A 14,922-nucleotide genomic window follows, 5' to 3' on the forward strand; every position below is an offset into this window, starting at 1 on the left:
TGTTAATGGAACAGTCTCACATACTTTGTTCTGATGTATTTATTTTAATGATCATGTATATGTATCTTTCTATGATTGCCTGGTAACACTGATTGCATGATGTTCTGCTGTCACCACCAGGCCAGGGCTGGAAGTAAGAAAAGAAATGTAAAAGTTCAACTTCAGAACTGTATGACTTAAAATGAGTCCCTCAGTACACTAGATACAAGATGTTTCAAAATCTATATGCTGTGAGATCTTAATACTAGATTACAGGACATTGAGCAGAGCATATTACCAGGTTAAGTAAAACTGGGGGACATTTAAAAAGCAGATTTTCAATATAAGTTGTTAAAGTAGTCCAGAGACTAACTGGTATTTCCTTCTACTTACTGGGAGGTAGCATTAGGGTCCTGCCAGATGGATTGACAGGGTGTTATCAACAAAGATCCAGCTGGCCCCCGGGGAAGAAGAAATGTCCTATAAGACCATGACACTATTTTATATACTTGAAGGATAAAAGAAGAAAAAAAACTTTGGCTACTGAAATATACAAAGATTTTTCACAGGCTCCTTTTTTCAGTTCACAGCAAACGGCAGCCAAGGTTAATATGCTTTCTCTGGTAGGTAAAAGTGAGGAGCTCATGGGCAGTCTCTAAAGGGTGGGAGAAAAATTTGATGGTGGAAGATCAGGGTCTCCAGTTAGAATGTTAGAAAAACCTAAGACTGAAGGATCAGAGTGATTCCTTCCACCACTACGAGCACTGGTATGCTGGAGCCAGCTCGTAACAGCGCACAAGAGCTAATTCATGAATTTTTAGGAATTTGGTAAGTGGGTTGTTAAATTTAGTCATTATCAAAAATTAAATTATATAAGCTTACAATTTAAAAAATTATACTAAAAACAAAGATAATGAATACTCACAGCCCACACTTCCTAATGACTTTACTGTTTCACGACTGTCCGTGCTCTGGAGGTCCTTTACCTCCATGCTGTCTGTCTGGTGGAATACTGTGTAACGGTGGGCTGCTGCACCTCTCTTTCCAACTCTAGTAACGCCACGCGGCAGCTATTTACACCCAGAGATCTACAAATGCTACAAATCAGAACTGCTTCCCCGGCCCCAGAGTTGGTTATTAAACATTTATCACCATATCACTGATTACAAGGCAGATATAATTCTCTTTTCCTATCATGATGACTAAAGAAAGAGAAATAAAGTAAGAAAAAAGCAAATGACACCAACTAATTGAAATATTCACTGGAGGCAAAGCACGTACCAGAATATACCAATTCACACTAAAACATGCCAATTTATAACACAGTTTACTTAAATATTATTTAATTGGCATCCATTTTTTAAAACATGGATGTAGAATGTACTTTTTAATAGTTAAAGTCAAACTACAAGAGGAGGGCAAATAAGTTTCTCTTTGAAATTGTTTGTTTACATTCTGAATAGTTTTTATTTAGAAACGGGCAAAGCTAAGCTTCACATGTTAAATTTAACTTCAATCTGATTAGTAAATCAGAAGAGGTAAGAGTTTAGTGGGGAGAAGCTTGTTAACTTGTCCTCATGAAAAAGTACAAGGAGCAGCTACAGCGAAGAAGCATTAAAGCCTCCTGAGGAATAAAATTGGTACTGATGGGTCCTGATGCAGTGTCTGGACCCCAAGGAGACCAAAATCAACTCACGGATAATCAGACACAACAGAACAGATGTCCCCTACACTGTAACAACAACAAAAAACAGATTACTGTACTTGAAGTCAAATAGCAAGTAATGTGGGATCTTCTCAACTGGGCTCAATGATTCCATCTTTGGAATTTATATTTAAAAAATGAAATGAAATTGTGCTCCAAAAAGCTAAAGGCAAAGAGCCCCTAGAGAGGTTTATAAAGGGAATGTAAATACCCTGATACAGGACACCTTCAGAAATCACAAAATATTCACTTCAGCAAAAAAAAAAAAATCTGTTTTCATAACGATTCTCAGCTCTAGCAGGCACTGAACATCATTATCTGGGTTCATATGAGGCAGAAAAAAAGAAAATAATGAGCAAGTTCAAGCAATCCAATTTTTTTTTCTGCAAAAAGAGGAAAAAATGATGATTTTTAACGATCTCTCACATCCAACTAGGAGCTCAAAAACATCACTGAGGAACTATGCCGAGAGGGAATAAATTACAGATGGAGCTTTCCACAAGTGGATTTTCATGTGAGGGACCTTGGGGTTTTTCAATTAGGAATCTTAAAAGATGGGATCTAGAGATTGCAACATTGTGATACGCAGAGGCAAACTACTGCAGAGAGAAACACAAGATGGAGCTGCACAAACAAGACAACGTGATGACAATCAAACAGAATTTCTGGCAATTACTCAGACTCTACTAAACAGAACTCAATGCAAAAGAGAAGCTAAGAAAATGCCAATAGGATAAAAGAATAAAACAAACTTGAATCATTTCGGACAAAATGAAAAATCAAATGGGAAAAGAGTATGTTAAGTAAAGCCAAAAACGAACCACAAACTCAAGGGGCAAAACAGAATAGGCTTAAGACTGACTTGGGCCATTGCTTAATGTACTTTAAGCAAAATTGATTAAGTATATAAGGAATAAAATAAACAATTACACAAAGAGTTATTACTAAGCAGTTCAGGCAACCTAAGGAACAAATAAGGATTTTATTCACATAACTTTTGGATTCAATTAAAAAAAAAACCTATTAACTGACAAAAGCAAAATATGTATTTAAACTAATGGAATTATTTAAACTCTAATAAAAATAATTCCTTGAAAATCAGTGAACAAAGGATAATTCAGTGAGAAAAGCATGGCTATATTAACATTTTTGGCTTAAAAAAAAAAACCCTGCCCCTAGAGAAGCCAGTCCATGCTAACAAAGCACAAGAAACTGACACATAAAACCAGAGCATCAAGGGGTCACTTTACAACGAGAAAATCAACTGTCAAACAGGTGGAGTATTTCTATTCACCAGCACTCCACCTTGGAAAGCAAGCTCAAATGTAGCAGGTTCCTTGGAGTCAGAATAAGGGAAGTTAACTATGATTCTATGGAAAGAATCATCTTTTCTTCTAGATCTATCAGGCTGACCAGGCGCTCTCAGGAGTAGCCAGCTCAGCACAGTGCTTCAAGTGTGTGGTCAAGGACCACCTCTGTACATTTTCCCTTTCTAAAATGCCACTGCTGACCAATGCCTCTTCTTGCCTGGAACACTCTTTCTTTAGATGTACTGGTACATTCACTATAAGTCCTGAGACCTGTGAAACCATTCTGTCTCCAGATAATTGCTCATATCCTCTCTGAATTATTACACACTGATTTCATAGTTTAAGTTTCAGAAAGCAACCTTATTTTTAAGTTCCTTGAGTGAGGTGGGAGGATACAGGGAGATTTCACTGTTGTTTCAGTGAAGCTTGTTAAGAGATCTTTATTAAGAGTAATCTTGGACTATAAACACACTATGTCTGGAAAGATAGAATACTGATCATTGTTAAAGCTGAGTGATGGGAGTTCATTAAGCTTTTTTATTAAAACAAATTTTTTTAAAACTAAAAACATCTGGCTGGCAGTCATATATAGATAGTCAATCATTATGTATAATTAGGTCTATAATATGTTGCTAAGAATATAAACATGCCAATGAGTTCATTCAGTCATTCAAAAAATATTACAGCACCTTTTATATGCCAGCTCTAGTTCTGAATATACAAAGTATATAAACAAAGCAGACTGTCTTCATGGAACTTACAATCTACTGGGGGGAAATGTTAAGGGTGAATTTGATATTTAATATTCACAAAGACTTTAAGATATCAAAGTTAAAATTAAATAAGGTGATTTTTTTCTAGAGACAAGTAATCAGAGAGCAATGACTTAGAGGTTAACTGTACAGGGTCTGGAGTCAGAATACTTGGTTTAATTCCAAGCTCACTAATTGCTAAATGCAAAGTACTGTCTTAGGAAAGTATTCAACTTCTCTAAGTCTCAGTTTCCTAATCTATAAAATGGAGAGAATACCAATATCTACCTTTTATAATTGTCAAGAATGAAATAAAATTATCCATGTAAAGTGATTTCCACAGAACCCAACAGATAGTAAACATTAAATAAACATTAGGTATAATAATAATTATGGTTTAGAGAAGCTCAGGTGTTGATTTTTCTGGAAACAAGAGGACAAAAAAAGGAGCTTTTCTGGTCCATAATCTTATAATAGTCACAATCTTAAAACTGAAGATGGGTAGCTGGTACAAACATGAGGAACAGGGGAAATGAATGACTAACTGAAAGCCAGAAAGCTGGCTGCTACACGTGTTCTTCCTGAGTCCCTGTCACTAGTAAGCATCACAAAATGGGATGCAAGAAGAGAACCCTGCCGATTCTCGGCTCAGTGATTCATAGTGCTTGAGATTCCAAGCCGGACTGCTGCTTGGGACACCATCTCTCTGGTAACAGAAACAAATAATGTAACAAAGCCTGAATAATAACTGGCCCCGCACTCAGAAACAACCTAATTCTGAAGACACTGAAATTTGTCATTAAGCTGTAAAGAGGTACATGATTTCTCACATTTAATCATCACCCCAGCCTCACCCCTCACCCATGCCCGTTCACCTTTTAGGAAACACAGCTTTATTTTCAATGCTGCTGCTGTATAAAGAAAGAATGATCTCTGTTAGTGCACCTGAAAATACACCATCAGCCTAGAGAAGGAGCACTCAGCTCATAGCATTTTAATGAAAATGTCAGGACCACCCTGAAGTATTTAAGTCTTGTAAATGCCAAGTAAAGAGAGTAGCTAAACAACTAAGGTAATGGATGACAGTGGGCAAAGAAAAACCAGGCTGATTATCAGAAAAATCTTCAACACTCATCTTCTTTGCCATAACATTTTTTTTTCTCGAAGGAATTTGTGGTAACACCCAAGGTTTTGGTTACATAAAATTAGCTCAGACTTCAATGGAAAACATTGTCAGGACAATGCAAATTTTATAGAGAAAGAGCTACATGGTCTCTTCTTTCTCAGTCTTTCTAAGGCTTACTGGAAAAGCAGCCAAGAAAAGAGCATATTCTTGAACCTTGACAGCACTTGCATGGCAGCACCTGTGTATGCTTTGCTCCCCAAAGTGTTCCCCAGTGTGGCTTAGAGCCTTGTATATACTAGACGTTTGATAAATGTTTGTATAAATATCAGTGGATTTCTTAGGCTAGGGAAAATTTGCTTGTAATTGCTGGTCTAAGGGCTATCCAGTTTATATTAAGTTCCTGTTTCTACAGTAATAGACAACCTGGTACAACCTAATGGAAAATTTAAATGATCTGGGTCCAGAGAGGACGAAAAGGATAGCAATAAATAATTGCTATGATCAATAGGCACATGAAAAAATGCTCAATATCATTAATTATCAGAGAAATGCAAATCAAAACTACAATGAGGTATCACCTCACACCAGTCAGAATGGCCGTCATTCAAAAATCCACAAATGACAAATGCTGGAGAGGCTGTGGAGAAAAGGGAACCCTCCTTCACTGCTGATGGGAATGCAGTTTGGTGCAGCCACTGTGGAAAACAGTATGGAGGTTCCTCAAAAGACTAGGAATAGACTTAGCCCATGACCCAGTAATCCCGCTCCTGGGCATATATCCAGAAGGAACCCTACTTCAGGATGACTCCTGCACCCCAATGTTCATAGCAGCATTATTTACAATAGCCAAGACATGGAAACAGCCCAAATGTCCATCAACAGATGACTGGATAAAGAAGATGTAGTATATTTATACAATGGAATACTATTCAGCCATAAAAACCAACAACATAACGCTATTTGCAGTAACATGGATGCTCCTGGAGAATGTCATTCTAAGTGAAGTAAGCCAGAAAGAGAAAGAAAAATACCATATGAGATTGCTCACATGTGGAATTAAAAAAAAAAAAAAAGAAAGCATAAATACAAAACAGAAATAGACTCACAGACATAGAATATAAACTTGTGGTTGCCAAGGGGGCAGAGGGTGGGAAGGGATAGATGGGATTTCAAAATTGTAGAATAGATAAACAAGATTATACTGTATAGCACAGGGAAATATACACAAGATCTTATGGTAGCTCACAGAGAAAAAAATGCGACAATGAATATATATATGTTCATGTATAACTGAAAAATTGTGCTCTACACTGGAATTTGACACAACATTGTAAAATGATTATAAATCAATAAAAAAAAGTTAAAAAAATAAAAATTTTAAAAAAGGCATCAGACCACAAAAAATAATAATAATTGCTGAATGAATAAATTAATGAATTCTGCATTATTATTACATCACAACTTAAGGTTTCCTAAAAACATCAATACACGGTATAGGTCTGAATACCATAATTGACTCAGTTTTTTTGTTTTCTTTCTCTCTTGTGAAATCCTGCAAACATAGGAATAAACTCTTATAGACCCTGGGGAGATAGGGGAGATGGGGTAGTCACTTAACACTGACAATTATTTGCCATTGACCCATCAACTAATTTCTCTGTAGGAATATAAACAGAGGCACAAGAGTCTCTCACTAGAGCATTAGGCCAGAATATTTCCAAGCTGTCAAATTACTGGGTGTAGATTGCAGAAATGGGACTTTCAAAGGTCAAGATTTCATCTAGCTATAGTTAAAGATATGGAAGAGATTTGAGATTTAGTCTAAAGTCATTGATATGAGTAAAACAGGACAGTACAATTTTTTTGTTTGAAGAACTGTCACCCAAAAGACAGAGATTTATTTTGTATTGCTTCACAGGGCAGAAGTAAGACCAAAGGATTAAAAATGTTTTGGCTCAAAAAAAAAAAAAAAAAAAGGAAATAGTTTCCCTTCCTTCTACAGGTATTTGAAAAGAAGTTGATAATTTTAAAAAATGATAATCAACTTTTATCTCCTGGTAAAGAAAGAACTTACTTAATCTCCAATTAAGATGCTGTTATATGTTATTTTATTTCAAATGTGACTGAAGTACTTCAGCAATTATTTCTCTCCCCAATTAGAGTGTGAGCTCTTTAAGCCAAGAACTTTGTCCTAATCGTTTTCATATTCATAGAACATTACTTGGCATATAGTAGGCTCTCTGTGAATGTAAATTAATAACTAAGTAACAGGATATTATAAAATATATCTTAAAAGGTTGTGATTCTATGAAGCGTATTTTAATTTAAGTTTTATTTTGAATCTTAGAATAAGTTATAGTTAGTGATTGAGTGAATATCTCTTTGCTTAGGAGCTGCTGTTTTTCCAGCCTATTTTCTTCAATTTCTTCAAATTCCTGCCTTTCTTCCCCATTAACCAGATAACTGACAGAGCCTTAAGTACTGACTCTAATAATACTACATACTTCTTCCATAGAGTGCTCTACATTAAACTACAGAATACATCCAACTACATCATCTTATGCAGTCCCTGCAAAGTCCTCCGAGGCAGTCATGAGGAGCTTTTATACGCACAGCAGAGAAGGCAAAGTGCAGCACTGAAGTAGGTTCTGCACCACAAGTCTGAGCTCAGTTTTGTTCCCAACTATGAAACCTTGGCAAGGTTAACATTCCAGAGGTCTAGTTTCTCATTTATCCACAAAAAATAGATAAAAATACCTCACATGCTTACCATGGGTATTAAATTAGAAAACATATGACCGCTTCTTATAAAGATTCCTTTTTTGGTAGGCTAGATTACTTGAAAACCTTTCCTCTATAAATTGCCTAGAAATGTTGGATAGAGTATAACAAATATCCTCTTAAATGCGTGGCTGAGATCATACTGGAAAGTCACCAGGGGTCAAAATGAAGGAGTGTACTGAAAATCAGGGTGATAAGCATGAGCTTATCCCATGAGACAAGACTACCATGGGGTAAGTCAAAGCTGTGGGTTACAAGAGCCACAAGGTAAAGGAGACAAGGCCCTGGACCCTCACAAAGTGAAAAGGTGACACTGAGATCCACACACATACACCATGATCCTTGAACGGGTATAGAAAAAGTGAAATGCAGAGTGGGAAAAATGAACGTATATATACCTACCAAACCTAGGAAACAAAAAAGAAGCATGCTTGTCTTGGCCTAGACTCTATGTGGAGGAAAAAAAATCTCCTGAGAATTCATTATTGTGAGTTTACCATCATTTGGGATTGATTTTCAAGATTACACTTGGCAAATGAGGAATTTCTCATCTACTTCTCCAAGATGAGAAATTCACATTAAAAATGTGCCCAGCAGAAGCACCACAGATAAAAATCTCACTTAAAAGCTCATAATGCAAAATTACAAAACTCACAAAGAAAGAATCCATCATTTCAGCAGAAATAATAAATAGCAGAATTAGTTCTCCCAAGAACTACAAATCATGGAATTATTGGATCCTGTAGGAGCCAGACTCTAGGGTGGCTCCCATGAACATAGTGTCTCCTAGTGTTCATTCCCTTTCATAACCCTCTCCCCTAAGTGTGGACATAACCTATGGCCTGCTTCTAGCCAAGAGAACATAGAAACAGTGATGAGATTTATGTGATTACATGTATGTGATTATGTTCATAAAATGGCAATGCTAGTTCTACTGAGAAACTCTCTCCCATGCTGGTTTTGGAGAAGCAAACTGCCACACTGTTAGCTGCCATGCGGAGAGGGCCACATAGCACAGAGCTGAGGTGGCTGCTAGCTGACAGCCAGCAAAAAAACGGAGTTCTTATTCTGGTGGCCTGCAACGAACTGGATGATGCCAACAACCATGTGAGCACTGAAGTAGATCCTTCCTCAGTTGAACTCCAGATGAGAAACCAGCCGTGGACAACATCCTGATTTACAGTTTTGTAGAGGATGCAGCAAAGCTGTGCCCAGACTCCTTACCCATATAAACTGTGAGATGATAAATGCATGTTGTTTAAGCCACAAAATTAATACTCTTATGCAGGAATAGATAACAATACAGCTACAAACTACAATATATGTTTAAGATGCTTAGAGACATAAAATAAGAAATAAGAAAAAGAAGAAAAAGTAAGACAAAGAGAAAAACATTAGGAAAATTTGAAAAACACAATAGAATGTCTAAAAAATAATTAAAAAGAAAAAGTAATTCCTTAAATGATTCCTTAAGGAACTCAATGGATGGGTTAAATAGCAGATTGAAATCTGCTGAAGAAATAATATATGAACTGGAAAATAGATCAAAGGAAAGTGATTGATTTCAGTTTATAACATATAACACAGATATTATAAGGTGGAAAATCTTGAGATTAAGAGAGAGATACGATAGACTGAAAAGCACCCACATTGACCAGAGAATTGAGAATGACAGAATACAGACAGGAAGAATAGAAAGACTGAAAGAAATAATGGCTGAGGATTTTCCAGAACTGATGAAAGACATGATTCCTCAAATTCTAGAAGCAGCTTAGACCCAAGAAAGATAATGGTAGTAAACACATGTAGGTGACATACAGAATCCTAAAGTCAAAGGGAACATCATAAAAGTAAACAATGAGAAAAAACATCCTCCTTTAAAAGAGCAACAGCAGACTCTTCAATAATAGCAACAAAAACTAGACACAAAAGAATAATATCTGCAAAGTGCTGAGAGAAAATTGTCCACCTAGAACTCTATATTCATCTAAATGATCAATGAGAGAATAAAACAGACATTTTCAGACAAACAAAACCTAAGAGATTTTTACCACCAGTAAATCCTGATGAAAAACCTACTAAAAGACATTCTTCAGAAATCAAACCCAGAGGAAGGAAAAGGTCCTAAAAGCAATGGTAAACAAAACAAAACAAAACAAAAAAAACAGTGTGAATAAATCTACATAGCATTGACAAAAACAAGATAGTGAAGACTACTCGGTGGCTATAAAGCAAAATCTAAAATGCCATACAAGGGGGAGAGATCAAGATGGCGGAGTAGGACACGAAGCTCATCTCCTCCCACAAATACATCAAAAATACATCTATATGTGGAACAGTTCTCACACAATACCTACTGAATGCAGGCAGAAGACCTCATACTACCAAAACTCCAAGAAAGAGCACCATGGAACTGGGTAGGATGGAAAAAAAAAGGAATCTGGATGGAACCTGTGCCCCTGGGAGGGACCTGTGAAAGAGGAAAGGTTCCCTCACCCTGTAAACTCCCTTCATTGGCCAGGAGTTCAGCTGGGACAGACAGGGAGCTTCAGAGGCTTAGAGGAGAGTGCAGCAGCCTGCTCATGGCAGGCAGAACAAAGAAAGACCAGCACGGAGGGTCCTGGCCACCTCACTGCAGTCTCTAGCACAAGATGCACGTCTGCTGGGGCGTGTGTGCACTGGGTGCTGAAACCTGGGCTTCAGTAGAAAGACCTGTGGAAAGCACTGGGGCTGGCTGTGCAGAGATGGCCCAAAGGGGCTCCAGTGTGGCCTGGGCCACAACTGGTGGTACACAGGACAGAGCCTGTTAATTTCTCTTCCTCCATCTCATTTAATTTTTTTAAAATTTTGAACATGTTTGTATGTATGTGTGTCTACATACATGTAAACATGTATAATACTTATGCATCATACAGGTTCACTAATTTTTTTTTAATCTCAATGTATATGCTATAGAGAGTGGTAAATTCTAAATGCATGGTTTCTGTTGGGATACAGTTTATTTGAAAGATTTCCACGAAGATGGAAGAAGTTACAAAAGACAGTGGTACCCACATGTACTTCATTCTACTGTAGTGCTCTGTCACTGGAGGAAGTAGGTAATGTTAAAAAAAAGCAGCAGGACTCCCTGTGGCAGCAATCTGGGCTCCAAATCTTGGCAGTGATGGATGGGACCCTGGCAACTTGTTGCTAGAATCAAAGATGGTACCTCTGCACTATGGTGGTGATTCCCTTTCTCCTTGCCGAGACCATTTCATTAGGTTTCTAACCACATTAGTCTATCTTAAAGCTGTGAAATAAAATCTTCAGGATGTGCCAGGGACTACAGTTCAAACTCTTGGACCAGAGTTAGTCATGGCAAATCACTGTCACCGACCTCCCACCTGGTCTGCCTACAGATATTTCTGTAGTACTTCTTGAGGAAATAAAACTTTAAGATACATAATTTGCCCACCAGCATACAGAAAAGCATATAAGTGTTTTGTAATCAACTCTTGGTCTCCTACCATACAGCTTGTCAGATGTATAAAAACAATGTAAAAATCAAGTTCATAGCAACTGTAACACAGTGCCAGCCAATGACATTCTGCCATTGACATGATCAATCCAAAGATCTGTATTGCAAATGTACCCTTGAAGGAAGTCATACAGCATTTCTATTATAAAGAAATGGTGGGAAAAAACAAACAATCCAATCCAAAAATGGGCAGAAGACCTAAACAAGCAATTCTCCGAGGAAGAAATACAAATGATCAATAGGCACATGAAAAAATGCTCAGTATCACTAATTATCAGAGAAATGCAAATAAAAACTACAATGAGGTATCACCTCACACCAGTCAGAATGGCCATCATTCAAAAGTACACAAATGACAAATGCTGGAGAGGCTGCAGAGAAAAGGGAACCCTCCTACACTGCTGGTGGGAATGTAGTTTGGTGCAGCCACTGTGGAAAACAGTATGGAGATTCCTCAAAAGACTAGGAATAGACTTATTACCACATGACCCAGTAATCCCACTCCCGGGCATATATCCAGAAGGAACCCTACTTCAAAAAGACACCTGCATCCCAGTGTTCACAGCAGCACTATTTATAATAGCCAAGACATGGGAACAGCCTAAATGTCCATCAACAGATGACTGGATAAAGAAGCTGTGGTATATTTATGCAATGGAATACTATTCAGCCATAAAACCGACAACATAACGCCATTTGCAGCAACATGGATGTTCCTCGGGAATGTCATTCTAAGTGAAGTAAACCAGAAAGAGAAAGAAAAATACCATATGAGATTGCTTATATGTGGAATCTAAAAAGAAAAAAGAAGAAGAACATAAATACAAAACAGAAACATACTCATAGACATAGACTACAAACTTGTGGTTGCCAAGGGGGCGGGGGGTGGGAAGGGACAGACTGAGAGTTCAAAATTTGTAGATACTGACAGGCATATGCAGAATAGCTAAACAAGATTATACTGTATAGCACAGGGAAATATATACAAGATCTTGCGGTAGCTCACAGCGAAAAAAATGCAACAATGAATATATGTATGTTCATGTATAACTGAAAAATTGTGCTCTACACTGGAAATTGACACAACATTGTAAAATGACTATAACTCAATAAAAATATGTTAAAGAATAAAGAAATGGTGTTTCATACTGTGAAACAAATCCATAGGATTATGGTATTTGAAACAATTCTCAACTGTGGTGGCACAGAAATCTCAAATAATTAAAGCCTGAACCAATTTAGACAATTGCTTTGCTAACCAAAAAATAAAGTAACCATAGAAACAAAAAGCAAGCAAGTCCAAAAAAATCACACTACTTGCTCCTTTTATTTCCCCGTATTAACCTGAAAGCAAATGTCTCCATGGCTCTCCTCCCCCTACTCTGCTTTACTCACCAAAAGAGAACGTAGGGAAGAGAAAACAGCTTATGGGCCTCGCTAATCCCAAAACAGGATACTCCATCTCAGAATAACCAAAATGGGACTGTATCCTGCTTCATAACCATTTATAGCTGGTTGAATGCCATTACAAAGACTTACTATCTACCATGCTCAAACAGAATTCCCACTTTTACAAGTGCATGGAAATATGGTGATTACAATCATAACAAGAAAATCTGCTTAATTGAGCTGCTGAAGATTTTGAAGGAGTAAGCTTTGTAGCGGTGAAAACATAATAAAAACAGATGGTACTTTAGCAGACAGGGGCAAGAAGTTAGGGAAGGAGGATAAGTAGAGAGTAGATAAGTAAGTACTTTTATAGGTAAAGGATTAACAAGCAGAAGAGCCAATTGTGTGGTCTCAGAAAATGGTATTGGCAAATTAGAGGTATAATTTTATCATTTTACGGAGTCAGATCTGGGCTATGTAGGAGCCGAAGCCCTTATTTTCATGGTAAAAAGTACAAAGATCTGTCGGCTGATTTACAAAACATAGTTATTAATACCGGAGTCAGGGTGGTGGAAGTTACAACAAATAGCCAGCAGTACTCTCTGATGTCCCAAATAAGATAACAGGAAGATAATAAACAGTATGACAGAGCTAATCTGTTCAGCATTGTTCAGGGAAAGGTCCCCTGGAATGGGGTTATTTCAGGTTATAAGAAGCACTTAAGTGGCCAACAGGTACAGAAGTGATTGGCAGTTTTCTAGGCTTGATGACATCTCTCCATAAAAGATCAGGACAGCCTAAGAATAAAAAACTGAAGACAAGTTAGCTTGAGCCATAATTCCATTCCCTTTCCTTCTCCTCAGAGAATCGTCTGTTCTTCCTCCTCTATTTTGCTTTGGAGAGGTCTTAAGATATTCTTCTCTCCAACTTGGAGTATCTGTCTTACATGGCATGCAGCACAGAAGCCCAGGCAATGATGCGGGGTCTACACCACACAGTGTCAGTCAGCATTCTTTCCTCCTCTTTAGACAGGCCAACAGCCTAAGTATACCCAACAGCTGATTTCTGCAGGAAGCTCAGAGCACAGCTTTGGTCAGTGCCTCCATTCCCAGTCACTTCAATGATTCATTACAAGCCCTCTCTCATGATTCTCTTTTAAATGACTCAGAACTCAACCAAAAAGGCAAAAATTAGGGAAAAAAAATAGGATGTCTTTTATTGGAAGAACAATTAATTGGCAGCAAAGAGAAAATAGAGCAAATCAAATAAAACAGATAAAAATGAGAACCCACAAATCAGATTATAAAACAATATTCTGCTGACGTTTAAATAAAGTAATCCAATGGCAACAATTTAACTGCACTTTTTCCCCACACTCCCAGATTTCTCTTGTTTGGGGCTGGAAGCAACTTTTTATTTCTCGGTGTACTCAAAGCTTCACACTGAACCAGCGTTATTTACTACTTACTTGGGCTTGCTTGCATACTTTAAAAGGGTGAAGTGTTTCTTGGTAGAAAAGCTGATGATAAGCTTGTAGGTCAAACCAAAAGTACACACTGTTCTTCCACAACTGCAGATGGAAAAAGTACATAAATTATTACCACCCAATCATTAAAGCTCTACAAAGCTTTAATTTCAAATATAAATAATTGTTTAGCTCCTTGGTGTTACTATAAATCAGGTTCAGTTTAAGATGGTTTAATCTTCTATCACAAACTGGCAACATACAAAATATTTATTGGCATTGTCACTAGAACATTTTATTTCTGCATCTACATTTTTTCACATAATTGGTCATTAAGATAATAAGTGTTCTAGTTAATAATTAAAGAGTAATCACTTACTTCTGGCATAAAACCAAAATCTGAAGGTATTTTGATATCTATGGGCAAAAGTTCATTATACCAGAATCAAACACTACTCTAATAACTGAGCTAGTGAAATACTTTTCATTTGAGCAAAATGAAGACTATTTGTGACAACTAAAAAGCAAACAACCTGGAAATAAGTTTGTCACTATTCATTGTAATTGTAATTATTAAAATTATTAAAAATAAAAATTAAAGGACTGATAAAAATCAACTGAATTTAATATATATTACATTGAAACAAAGTTACAGGAAAGTTAACAACTGTTAATAATACAAGTCAATCCTTATCTATCTGTATTTTACTTCTCCTTGTAATTTTAGTAGGCTAGTGAACCAAAGAGAATTATAATTAAGACACTTAAATTTTTACTAAATATTTAGCATGAAATTTCTTACCAGGAGATGGGAATTTTAACATCAAATATAATTACTTCAGCCTTAAATTATTTCAAGCTCTCATTTTAAAATGAAGTAAAAGTGTAAAGTCAGATT

The 14,922-nt window shown here is 36.9% G+C and overlaps 1 protein-coding gene across 4 annotated transcripts in view; it reads right to left on the bottom strand.

The window, feature by feature from the left end:
* Positions 1-14,922, bottom strand: part of RGS22 (regulator of G protein signaling 22) — a 134,421-nt gene that overhangs the window by 74,375 nt on the left and 45,124 nt on the right. For all 4 annotated transcript variants that reach the window (XM_074352643.1, XM_074352640.1, XM_074352642.1 and 1 more), the window contains exon 14: positions 14,028-14,129. In XM_074352643.1, the coding sequence (XP_074208744.1) occupies positions 14,028-14,129 (102 nt within the window). The remainder of the gene's footprint in view (positions 1-14,027; positions 14,130-14,922) is intronic.

Source organism: Camelus bactrianus, chromosome 25, assembly GCF_048773025.1.
Source record: "Camelus bactrianus isolate YW-2024 breed Bactrian camel chromosome 25, ASM4877302v1, whole genome shotgun sequence".
NCBI lineage: Eukaryota > Metazoa > Chordata > Mammalia > Artiodactyla > Camelidae > Camelus > Camelus bactrianus.